The sequence below is a fragment of the Schistocerca piceifrons genome, chromosome 1 (assembly GCF_021461385.2).
Source record: "Schistocerca piceifrons isolate TAMUIC-IGC-003096 chromosome 1, iqSchPice1.1, whole genome shotgun sequence".
Taxonomy (NCBI): domain Eukaryota; kingdom Metazoa; phylum Arthropoda; class Insecta; order Orthoptera; family Acrididae; genus Schistocerca; species Schistocerca piceifrons.
Window position 1 is genome coordinate 839019527 of NC_060138.1, and position 13336 is coordinate 839032862.

The 13336-nt window shown below is 43.5% G+C and overlaps 1 protein-coding gene across 1 annotated transcript in view; it reads right to left on the reverse strand.

The window, feature by feature from the left end:
* Nucleotides 1-13336, reverse strand: part of LOC124775530 — a 174736-nt gene that overhangs the window by 7844 nt on the left and 153556 nt on the right. The window contains exon 11 of the mRNA XM_047250364.1: nucleotides 7234-7437. Within this exon, the coding sequence (XP_047106320.1) occupies nucleotides 7234-7437 (204 nt within the window). The remainder of the gene's footprint in view (nucleotides 1-7233; nucleotides 7438-13336) is intronic.

Sequence of the window (13336 nt, forward strand, 5' to 3'; positions counted from 1 at the left end):
CACTGTCTTCTTCGTCTGATTCAGCCGAATCAGTTGGCAACCGTTGCGTTCGCCGAATTCTTCTTGGTCGTATTTCACTATCTTCCTACGATACTGGTTCACTTTCTTTTTTTGATATCCAATGTCTTCTTCCCAACCGGCCAAGTCGCCCGGAACGTCAGATGAGACGTCCGCGCATTCATCGTAAATAATCCTATTGTCTCTTTCGTCCGCCATGATGAAAGGGCACAAGTACTTATAAAAACATAAAACTTGTTGACGTGTGTAACTTATTTCTACCTAAACAAAACACCAACAGAATGCAAATGATAATAAAGTGCTGCTGCAGGCCACTGCGCGATAGTATGCTCACGACATCACTGTGGTGTCGCTGGCCACTGAGCGATACCATGCAGACGACACCACTGCGGTGTCGCCGGCCGTTGGCCGCTATTCCGCTCACACCACTATGGCGTTGCCATAGTGTTAATTATCCTCATATTTTTGTGTGGCATCTAACGGTGTTGTGCGCTTGAGGTTGAGCTACACGAAGTTCGTTCTAGTATTCATTGTCCCCAAAGACCCCTCCTCCAGCTGCGTGCAGTACCACATTACGTATTCAGAATACAATTCCAAATAAACTATATAGATTAATCATGATAACGACTTCGTTGTGTGAACTGATGACTTCTGCTGAGACAGATTCTCAAAATTCTGTCATCTCCACAATAATGAATTAGGCAAATGAGTATACGTCACGCGAGTGTTCATAACTCGCAAATTCGGTGACTAGGTCGGTGGTCAAACTGATTCAGAATGCTCTTCAAGACGAAATGTGCACCACCCTTGTTCGCTAAGGCGTTGTGTTTTCCTAATAGAATGTCCCAGTATTTTATGGTTCATGAATCGTAGACGGAATTCGAGGGCATCTCCAAGAAGTACCCATACTAATTTTATCAGCTGACTTTTGACGGAATACCAGTGGACCCTATTCCTAACACTAGTTAAGCCACACACTTGTATGGGACAGATTATAATGTACAATCTGAGCAAGGCGATGCACTTCTCAAGACACAGGTTTCACATTCGGCGCGTCCCATTTAGGGTCTTTGCAATTTCCCTAAGTTGTCTGAGGCGATTGGCAAATGGTTTCTATGACAAGTCAGCGTCTGATACCTCCATCACGTTAGTGCATCTGAGCTTGTACTCTACTTCTAACCGATTCTGAGGTTCCTCCGATCACGTTACGTTTTTACAGCCCTATGTTATTTGCTGAATTTAGTCGTCATATCACAGAAGGCTCTATCTTGTATCCTGTAGCTTAATAGATACATTCTATGGGTCTTCTGCTCGGATGCCCCGCATTATGTGGAAAAGTATCTACTATAGTAAAACTTGTATTACATTTTGCCTTCACAATATTCAATAAAGCTTACTATTGCACTGAAATCTTGCTGCTAACCATCGCTGATCAAGACTATGCCTGTGAAGTAGCGGGGATGATATACAGCGTTGTCCACGGTGATTGTTTCCCTCTTGTGTATAATATTTTCACTATACTTACTACACTGTAGACAAGGAATTTAAACAGTCAAAGAATGTAATTTAACTCGATGATAATTCCTTATAAGTAGTGATATTTTGTTGATAGTTGCTTTCAAAAATATCCAGTCACTCCGTAAGCATAATGGTGCACCCTTCAAAATGTTTACTTCCTGCCAGTGCGTAACAGGCAAGCCTCATACTAAGTGAATGAGGATTGGCGGTAGATAAGTGGGACAGTGTTATTGAGGAAGCAGTGGAAATACATAGCTCGACGAATCTTGTAAACAGAGACACAGGCTTTCAGCTTAGTACAGCTTGGGATCCAGCACTGGCCATATTGAAGTCGCTTCGAGCAGAGAGGAATACTATTGGTCATAAGACTGAAGACGATTCGCCAGCAACATAAATATTCTGTTGACAACGGGAGAATAATCAAGGCGCCTACGTGGACGCGCAGTTTTGCTTGCGGCTTCCGTCAGAGGTCGCTGGGGCGGCCGATGGCAGCGCAGAGTAACAGCGGCAGCCTCTGCGCTTGCGGCTTCCGACAGAGGTCGCTGGGGCGGCCGATGACAGCGCAGAGCAGCGGCGGCAGCCTCCGCGCGTGCGCCGAAGTATTTGGTTCTTCATCCTGTAGGTGGCGTTACTGTCCTTCCAGCTACCAGCTGATATCGTCGCTATTGGCCATCGAATTTGGCGCCTCCACGCATACGCACTTCCTGCCTAAAACTGGCATAAATAGGGGGCCCTGATCCTGCCTTAGCAGTGTGTTCGTCGCACCTGAAGATGTCGGCCAGTTGCGCTGACGAAATATTGTGCAGTTTGCACTATGACATCCGACGTCTCGCTCGAGAACCATATATACAAGGGAATTCCACATTGTTCTCCTGTGCAAGATTCTAGTGAAGGTGGCTTACCATTTCCTACCTCTGACGTCTTATGAAGAGTCAAGTGTTATCCGTGATGTGTAGATGACTGTGTAGAGGACTTCCACAGTGTAGTGTTGTGTCTGCATTATTATGGATGCAATTGGAACTGTCAAACTCGATGCTGGCATATAACCTACTCTTCGTCAATAGTAACAAGGAGGTGATTGAGCTTAATATCCTCAGGATCACGATCAGTAGTTTTAAATGTCCTCTCTCCATCAAACAGTGTGGAGAGGTTTCGAATTTACTCCAGAACATTGGTGGTTGTTTTACTTTTGCAACCATACACTTTTAATCATTAGAGATACTGATCTACCAGTGTGATGCAGCCATCTCTAAAATCTCGAAAAGTGCAGGGTTGGCTGTGTTCTAAATAAAATTAGCTGGAAACTTCCAGACAGACTGTGAATGTTCCATGTCGCACAAGATATTATCACACAGTTCAAAATTTTTAAATTTTATATTTATTGTTGTTCTCATATATTACCCCCTCAGTAGTCTAATTCGCCACAGCACGCTTTCTGCCTGACTGCTCGTCTCAAAAACAGCCAGTTCGAGTTCGCGTCATGGAAGAAATTTTCAGCGCCAATATGCAGCCAATAATGGGAGAAATGCGGTGACGTGAAGTTCCCGAGCCCCAGCCTATACACCAATGTTCCGGATTAAATTCAAAATCTCTCCACACTTTTCAATGGAGGGAGGGAATCATGAGTTTTCCATTGGATGCAGATGTTAAGCTCAATAACCTCCTTGGTGCTATTTAGGAGGAGTAGGTTATATGCCAGCATCGGGTTATACCATTCCAATTTCGTCCATAACCGTGCAAACACGATACCGCACTGTAGAAGACTTCTACACAGTTATCTACACATCACTTATAACAGTTGACGCTTCATAAAACATCAGAGGCATGCAATGGTAAGCCACCTCCACTAGAACGTTGCACAGGATAAAAATTTGGAATTCCCTTACCTATTCCCAATTCTCATTCACTTACTACTGGACTACTGCTACGCACTGACACGAGGCAAACGTTTTGAAAGGTGCTTGTAGAATTTCTGGAAATTTTTGAGAGCAAGTATCCAAAAAGTACCATTCCATATAAGAAAGTTATCACCTAGTTAACTTGAATTCCTTGAATAACTTTTTACCACATGCTTCGTTACGTATTACATTGTGCTTCACAGAATTCGTTTAGCCATTCTAAGATTATACATCAGACTCACTGTCCTATCCTCAACATGTAGACTAGCATATTTTTATGTAACAACTAATGGCATAATACAGTGAGATTCATATAACTACTTTAATGAATTATAACATTTGAACCAGTAATGGGACTCATTTGCAATTTTGGGAGATGATAATACACAATTGGAAGATTACCTACAAACATACAGAGTTCTCATGGCAAATCTTGTAAGTGTCCTCGACCAACATCGATGCACAGCTGTACTCGTTTCACTATATTCTGCAACGCTGCTTGAAGTGTATCGTCGCCAACGTTGCTTATTTCGTGTGTAATTACATCATGGAGTTCTGCAGTTGTCGGTAGTCTATTGTTGTATACTTGAGTTTTAAGATACCCCCACAAGAAAAAATCCGGGGGTGGCACAAATTTTTTGAGATTATTCAGTTACAGAAGAAACTGGTTAGAAGTTGCATGGAAGCGATTGGCGTGTAACACGTTGCTCCATCGTGTTGGAAATAACCTTCCGTAAGATCTACGTCCTTCTATCTGTACTGAAGGTGCCTGTGCAAACTTTAGTGGCTACGGTCGTATCAAAGAAAATGGGGCCAACAATCCTAGAAGCTGACATCATTCAGTGATGTTTCATGGATGAATGGGGATTTGCACCTGTCCAGTATCTGCTGTTTTGTATGTTGATTAACCTGACAGTTGAAACCATACCTCATGTGTAAACGAAGTTACGGAGATACAGTGTGGACGTTGAATAATAAACCCTTCAAATCATCAATAGAAACGCGTTCTTTTCTCGTGATCTGTTCGTTGCAATGCTTGCATCAGATGCACTCTGTAAGGTCGCTGCCGGCCGTGGTGACCGAGCGATTCTAGGCGCAGTCCGGAACCACGCTGCTGCTACGGTCGCCTCGGGCATGGATGTGTGTGATGTCCTTAGGTTAGTTAGGTTTAAGTAGTTCTAAGTCTAGGGGACTGATGACCTCAGGTGTTAAGTCCCATAGTGCCTAGAGCCATTTGAACCATTTGTAAGGTCGCAATACAGATTTTTTTGCAGCTCTCTGACATGTGCCATATGAAATGCGCCTCTGGGCTCAATCGGTGCAACAATTTCCTTGGAGAGTTCTCCAAGAGTCTTCGAACATTATTAGTAACTTTCGTAATCAATGCAATCAATGTTTGCTACTGTCATTGTTCAGTACACCAGTTGTCTCCAGCTTTTTTGCCTTTGTTAGAGCATCGTGCACATTGAATTCTCTCCAGAATGTCCATTATGTTGTAGTGAATGAGTATGTCTTACAACATATTTTCACAATGAAAACCTTATCCCTAATTGTGTACTGCATGTTTCTGCCAGCTAAAGACTGCAAACGGTTCACTAACTTGCTCGTTATCGTCACACGCTCGGAAGTACCCATTCACAGACTTCAAAAACCGTGACCGACGAGACGACGACGAACTAACACGAGCCGAACAAGAGCGGAACTACACTGAAGTAACGACCTCATGGGAAGAAACAACGCTCGACTTGCCAACAATGGGTGGTACTTCTGACTCGTCCAGAGCTACTGAGGTCATTAAAACAACTCTATGAGCTTTTGGAGAGAAATTATGATCCAGTGAAGTAGCTTAATTTTATATGAAACGCCCTGTATTATAAGGGACTTGTTCTGGAACGGCCCCATGATAAATACGGTAGTGCCATTTTCAGCAGACCAAACCTAAATATCACACCAACTTTGAAGACCGAGAGGGATGACATCGAGATTCTTTCAGTATGTAAGCCACACTTCTGCGCTACTTCTATATACAAGCCTCAGAATGTCGACTTCTCGTTTGAAGCACGTAACAACATTAACCACCAGAACGTAAACTTCATCCTTGGCGATTACAACCGCCGAAGCACATCATGGGGATCCCCAAAATCAGATACCAACGGTGAAAAACTAGAGACCTGGACAGAGAGTAATGATCTTCAGCTAATTCATGATCCAGAGCTGCCGGCATCCTTCAACAGTGGTCAGTGGAGGAGAGGCTACAACCTCGATAATATTCCAAGTCTCTCTCCATGGCAAGAAGAGCAGATGGCGCATACAAAAGAATGGCTTACCTCAAGGCAGTGTGCTCGCCCCTGTGCTCTTCAATGTTTAAACTAATGACCAGCCCATAACGGAAAATTCCAGGCTTTTCATCTATGCTAACGATACTGCAGTGGCTGCTCAAGGAAAGACGTTTGAAGAAGTAGATGAAAGGTTGACTTCTGCGCTAGATACGCTTGGCTCCTACTACAAAGCCAATCATCTAAAGCCAAATCCCAACAAGACTCAGGTGTGCGCATTTCAATTGAAGAGTAGAGAAGCTCGGCGGGAACTGGACGTTACATGGCAAGGCAAACGACTGGAGCATTGTTCAGCACCAGTATATCTGGATGTTACCCTTGACCGAACTCTGTCCTTCAAGAAACATTGCCATAACACCAGGCTGAAAGTTAGTTCACGGAATAACATCTTGAGGAAGCTCACATCCACTGCCTGGGGAGCAAGTCCTCCGGTCCTGAGAATTTAGGCTCTTGCTTTGTGTGTGTCCGCTGTAGAGTATGTTCACCTGAGTGGAGTTCAAAATCAAATGGCTCTGAGCACTATGGGACTTAACTTCTCAGGTCATCAGTCCTCTAGAACTTAGAACTACTTAAACCTAACTAACCTAAGGACATCACACACATCCACGCCCGAGGCAGGATTCGAACCTGCGACCGTAGCGGTCGCGCGGTTTCAGACTGTAGCGCATAGAACTGCTCGGCCACAACGGCCGGCCTTGTATGGAGTGCATCCACTCACGCCAAACAGGTTAATATTGCAATCAAAGAGACCGTCCGAATCTTGTCGGGATGTACGGAGCCAACTCCAGTCGATAAAATCTACCCAATTGCTGGAATGGCTCCCCCCACTATTAGAAGGGCTGTTGCTGCTGATGTAGAGAGGACTAAGCAAACTTATGATCCCTAACATCCACTGCATGATCATCAGGCTGTAGACCGTCGACTGAAGTCGAGAAAGAGCTTCATCGCCAAGACTCAACCACTAGTGGGAACACCAGAGTCTAACTGCGTCACCAGGTGGAAGAGCAAGCTACCCTGCAAAGGAAAAGTTAGCTCCAGGAAATGACTTGCCCTACCCTATTTGGAGATCGCTCAATCGTCTTAAGGTGGGCGTTCCTTTTTGCAAGACCAACATGCGAAAATGGGGCATTCTTCCAGCTGATGTAGATACATCCTGCGAGTGGGGAACAACACAAGACCTGGCCCACCTGTTAATTTGTCCTCAACATGAACAACCCTGCACAACACAGGACCTGATCGAGGGAAACAACAAGGCCATCAGAGTTGCTACCTTCTGGAAATGCTGACCGGACACGGAAAAGAATGAATGAATAAGGGTATATACTTCTATTATACTGCAGTGGGAAGTAAAGATAAAAGAAAAAAGGCAAAAATTCAGGAAAGGGAAAAAGAGAAACATACATAAAATACAATATACATTAAGGTTTGTTGGTGCCATGGGAAAGTAGTGGGAGCTGACTCGCCTGCGGCCTTGTCTGTGAGCTGCTGTACTGATCGCTCCAGCTCGCGAGCCTCTGCCGTGGCCTTCTGTAGCTCCTGCTCCAGCTGCTCCGCTCGCTGCTCCTCTGCTTCGCACCGCTCCTCCGCTGTGTTAAGTGCTGACTCCAGGCGACTCTTAGTCTCCTCCAGCCGTGCCACCTGCGCCCACGGATCACCACGTACATTGTCTGTTCACAGGGATTTGCAGCAACACACAGATTAAATTAAATGCAGGATTTTAAATACGCGTGACACAAGCTGGGAAGTTGTGTCAGTGAGCCCTTTCACCATGGCATCACCGTACAAGTACATCATCGTCATCATCTTTTCTTCAAGGAATAGGCTTTTTGCCCTGTTCCACTACAGAACTGTTTGTTCACTTCTTGTCTTTGACATTCAATGCTTCTCTTTCCTACTGGGTAACACACCATTGCAGCTTTAGTTCCTGTTATCACATGTACCTTGGACATTGTATTTCCAGTACAGTGTGCATTTTTCAGTTACACACACCACAAAAAAGTTTTGCATCACCCCAGTTCCCAGAACGCTTGAAGATAGACGTTGAATGTGGATATTGTATCACAGACACAGTCCCTTTGACTGTTCAGAGATGTCACTAAATCCGCCCAAAGGTGTAAACAACCAAGCATGAACAGCGCCTATTATACGGAGGGGGTTCGACAGACGATCAGATCCAGTCATTCCACCAGGAAGGAGGTGCACGGCTAGCGTTGTCTGTAGTTCAACCATGCATAGACGGTCAATACCGCGGTTCGATCGCGTCCGCAATATTACTTCGTGCCAGGAAGGGCTCTCAACAAGGGAAGAGTCCAGGCCTCTCGGAGTTAACCAAAGCAATATTTTTCGGACACGGGGGCGATACAGAGAGGCAGGAACAGTCGATGACAAGCCTCGCTCAGGCCGCCCAACGGCTACTACTGCAGTGAACGACCGCTACCTACGGATTATGGTTCGGAGGAATCCCGACAGCAACGCCACCATGTTGAATAATGCTTTTCGTGCAGCCACAGGACGTCGTGTTACGACTCAAACTGTTCGTAATGGTCTGCATGATTCGCAACTTCACTCCCCACGTCCATGGCGAGGTCCATCTTTGCAACCACGACACCATGCAGCGCGGTACAGATGGGCTTAACAACATGCCGAATGGACCGCTCAGGATCAGCATCATGTTCTCTTCACCGATGAGAGTCGCATATGCCTTCAACCAGACAACCATCGGAGACGTGTTTGGAGGCAACCTGGTCAGGCTGAACGCCTTAGACACACAGTCCAGCGAGTTCAGCAAGGTTTTGAAGCGGTGTTATGTGGGGTCGACGTACTCCGCTGGTGGTCATGGACGGCGCCGTAACGGCTGTACTATACGTAAATGCCATCCTCCGACCGATAGTGCAACCATATCGGCAGCATATTGGCGAGGCATTTGTTTTTATGAACGACAATTCGCACCCCCACCGTTCACATATTGTGAATGACTTCCTTCAGCATAACGACATCGCTCGACTAGAGTGGCCAGCATGTTCTCCAGACATGAACCCTGTCGAACATGCCTGAGATAGATTGAAAAGAGCTGTTTATGAATGACGGGACCCACCAACTACTCTGAGGGATCACGCTGAATCGCCGTTGAGGAGTGGGATAATCTGGACCAACAGTGCCTTGATGAACTTGGAGATAGTATGCCACGACGAATACAGGCATGCATTAATGCATGAGGACATGCTACTGGGTATTAGTGGTACTGGTGTGTACATCAGTCTGGACCATCACTTCCGATCACTGTATGGCGGTACAACATGCAATGTGTGGTTTTCATGAGCAATGAAAAGGGTGGAAATAATTTTATATTGATCTCTATTCCAATTTTCTGTATAGGTTCCGAAACTCTCGGAACCGATGTTATGCAAAACTGTTTTTATGTATGTAGTTGTAACAGGTTCTACGTTCAATTCTTGTCTAATATCAGTGTTTCTTTTACAATCCAGTAATGAATATCCCACTACAAAATGGAGGAATGTCACCTCTGATGATTCGATTTGGTATAATGATATAATGTTTATAATGTTAGGGTCCAGCCTTCGTTACGATACAGCAAAGGCAAGGTTATTAATTCGTAAAGTTTAATTCATATCCCTTTGCATGTATCATATTTTAATGTGTGTTGTACGGTTCCACAGAAATGTCTGAAGCTCGCCAGTCTTAGATCCACATCATCAGGATCGGAAAATATAAATATCTAGAAAACAGTTTTAATCTTTCGTAGTTACTTAATTGTTTGTCCATCCGTAACAGTTTTGGCTCTTATGGGTTCGAGTCATTCAAATGATATAACGTTTGTTTGTCTGTAGAGATGCGTCAGTTTGACTCAACTTATGTATCTTTCTCTCATTTTTTCCTGCTAGAGGCTGGTCATTATCAATTAGTAAAGAGGTGAAATTAAAATCATCTCATTTTAATGTGTGATCTAATATAGTCAACCATTTACGAATAATATCGTCAATATTATCATTAAGAATGATGGGATACAGTGGATATTGTTGTTCAACTCCTTGATTAATAGCGGCAGATTCTGTCCCATTTCTTTTAGTTAGTTCCTTATTTTATTATTTCTGTATAATTGCCACAATCAGGTGTGCTGGAACTACCATTTCCTTCAGTGATTCCCAAAGCATTTTCCTGTTTACCTTTTGAAAGCCGTTATACAATCTACAAAAACGTAATAAACTGGTAATCTAAATTCTTCTCTCTTCTCAGATGCTTGTGCCAAAGTGAAATTAAAGTCGGAATATGATCTTCCTTTACTAAAAGCATGTTGTACGTCTAGCATTTGTGCTTCCACTATTATCTTAATTTATTATAATTTTAGCTTGCAGTTTATAACAGAAATTTAGCAGCCAATGCTGCTCATTAACTTTGTGGTACAAGGCCCCAAAAGTAACGGACACCGATAGGTGGGCATTTTGCAAAAACTGAAGTTCGCCATCAAATCGAAACACCCAGGATTGCTGATGAATTTTATCATTGTGTTGGAGCATAATGCCCGCCAACATGTAGCCAAGATAGTTACAGCTACGCTGGATAAGTTTCGATGGGAAGCCTTTACAGGTCTTACATACAGTCCCAATCGTTCTCCATGCCATTCCAATACTCTGGAGCCATCAGGACAGATACTCGTGGCCGACGATTTGCTCCGGACGAAGAGGAGCACTACTGAATATAATCATGGTTGTGTAGGCAACCGCAAACATTTTTCCATAAAGGCTTTGACCGTCTTGTCTCAGAGTATAGTAAATGTATTAAAAGTTAATACGATTTCTTTTGAAAGAATAAACAGATTACTTATTTTCATCTGCATCGTTTCCATTTGACTGCATCTTTACATGAACGGGGAAGAGGCAAATCCACTAAGAGACGCATCCAGTATGAGTCTTACACTCTACAGTGAATTGCTCCCTGTTTTAAATTTTACTACAAATTTAAAACTATGAGCCGGACCGAGACAAAAACTGGAAACTTTGCCTTTTGCAATGGTCTTACCGAGAGAGCTCTCCAGACATAACTCAGGGCCTGGCCTGGACTCATAGCAATGCTTCTGCCAGCACCTCTCCCCTACTCTCCAGAATTCACAGACGCTTTCCCACATCCGTTGTGGGACAAGGTCTCTTGGAATAGAAGATACTGCAGAAAAAATGTGTAAGATGGATGTACTAGGGCAAGGAAAAATTTTGGTTCGCGTCACAGTGTGGCAAATCGTTTTAATCTGACAGCAAGTTTTAGCAAAATTCTCTCCAGATCACCAAACGCATCCATGACTCGTTCTCGTGTAACTCGCAATTTACACCCTCATAAATGATATATTTGTACGTATAATGTGTGAACGTGTATGAGTCACTCAGACGTAATGGTTAGAGTTTGATACTATAGGAAAGAGTGAGTATTATTAGGCATACTGAGCTCCACGTTATCTGACTGCATTGCACAGCAACAAGAAGTTCCAGCCATTTCTTCTGTACATGTGCATGATAGCGCTTAGCTGAAGGCTTATATGCTGCAGTATGAGGGTATCAACTGAATGTACTGAGCAGCTTACTACCTTTAGTTAAGTCCCATTAAACAATATTTAGGACTTTTTTGCAAGGTGTACAACAGCTGCACTTCCAGCTTATACCATTGTTCAGGGGCTAAGGATTGGTATTCTCGAGTAATCATAGCATGTACATCACGCGTTAATTTCCCTTTACCATGCCATGAGTACACGAACTGTTGTTGATCATTTATATTAATCACACACAGCATTTAGGGGTAATCGCTGTATTTTATTAACTGTTTCTGAGTTATTTTCTTGGTGCAGAAATTGCCCTCTTATAGCAAGAAATGTACACGATGTGCAAATACTACTTTTAGAAACTTCAAAGGATGACAGTGTACATCAAGGTAAAACAAAATACTACTGTATGGGTTTCTAATTTATCATGAAGCTTTGGCATTCTGGTGAGCAGTGTTCTCGCTAGGATTGTTTCCAGAGATTGTGGATGCTTCAATAAGTCAGGCAAAGTGTGGAAAACTTTAGACCGCATATGCAGTAGCCACGGAAGAGGTGCTGATGCCCTCTACAATTGGGAAAGATACCAACTCCAAATTGCAAGTGCGGTGCTAAAAAGCAAACAATCCGGCACATAGCGGAAGAATGTCCAGTTAGAACTTACAATGGAACCTTCATCGACTTCCTATCTGCAACAGAGGAGGCTATTGATGGTATTCAATGTCCGGATGTCAAACTGCAATTAAATTGTATGTAAAGTGTAAAAGCACAGAGATGTATGCCATACGATAAATAAATCAGTAAATGAGTAATACAGTACGGTGGGAACTGCAAACCAGTTTTTTTCACAGGAAACAGTTCTTAGACATTGGTGGCGCCTAAATGATAAATTTCCCATTAATGAACTGCAGTGCTGTGGTACCTTGTGAAGGACTTCGTGGGTCACTAGAAGATACCATCGTCTGCATTCAGTGGCCTTTAGAGTTATCAACCAAATGTAGGAAATCTTTAATCAAGTTTGAAAGATGTGTTTCGGCAGATATGCTTTTTGTTTAAAGTCTGAAGTTTGACTGTTGTGTCTCGGCAGATATGGTTTTCGTTTAAAGTGAAGTTATTACTACAGAAGCAAGGTGTAGTAAACCGTAAGGAGTCTGTCACAGGTACTGTTATTGTTAGGTTGGTGCATTAAGTCCGTAGCGCCTTTTTTGTTTTTTTCCACACTGGTGTTCCGGTTGCTATAGGTTTATTTATCGATTGTCTTTTTTTTATTTGTGGTTCACTGTTGCTATTTGAGTTTACATATTGTCATTTTGTCATTTGGAGATAATGAGTGGAGCTATGGACGCTAGAAAATGGAGTGCCAAGTGGGGAAGTCGGACCATTTCCGAAATATTCTTGTGTCTGAGATCAATAGGCGGGTGACAGCAGCAGTGTGTATGGGGATGATTCCATTGGATAGCACACCGCAAGAAAATGGTTTTATCGTTTTAAGTAGGATTGCTCTGACATTAGTGATTCTCTATGTTCAGGAAGACCTTTGGGGTTTGATATAGAACGTTTAAACGCATTAATCCACAATGATCCACGTCAGTGTACTTGAGAACTGGCAAATGTGATGAATTGTGAGCGTTCCACCGTCGTACGACATTTGCATACAATGAAGAAGGTTTAAAAATTGGGTGTATTGGCACCACATGCTATAAGTAAAAAACGCAGCACGTGGCCATACGTGCATCTCCGCTTGCTTATCAGCAATTGGCTAGTGAACAACTACAACCATAACTATCCCGTCTCATTATTGGCGACGAAAAACGGTGTTTTTATGCTAACGTAAGGAGAAGAAAGGGATGTTGAGCCCAAACAAAGCAGCAACCCCCCCCCCCCCCCATACAAAAACCTGCGTGCATCCACAGAAGATAATGTTATCGATCTGGTGGAACAGCGACGATGTGGGACACTACAGATCGCTTCCTCGAGGTGCAACGTCCGTCCACATTTTGCCCCACCTTATTCGCCTGATGCTG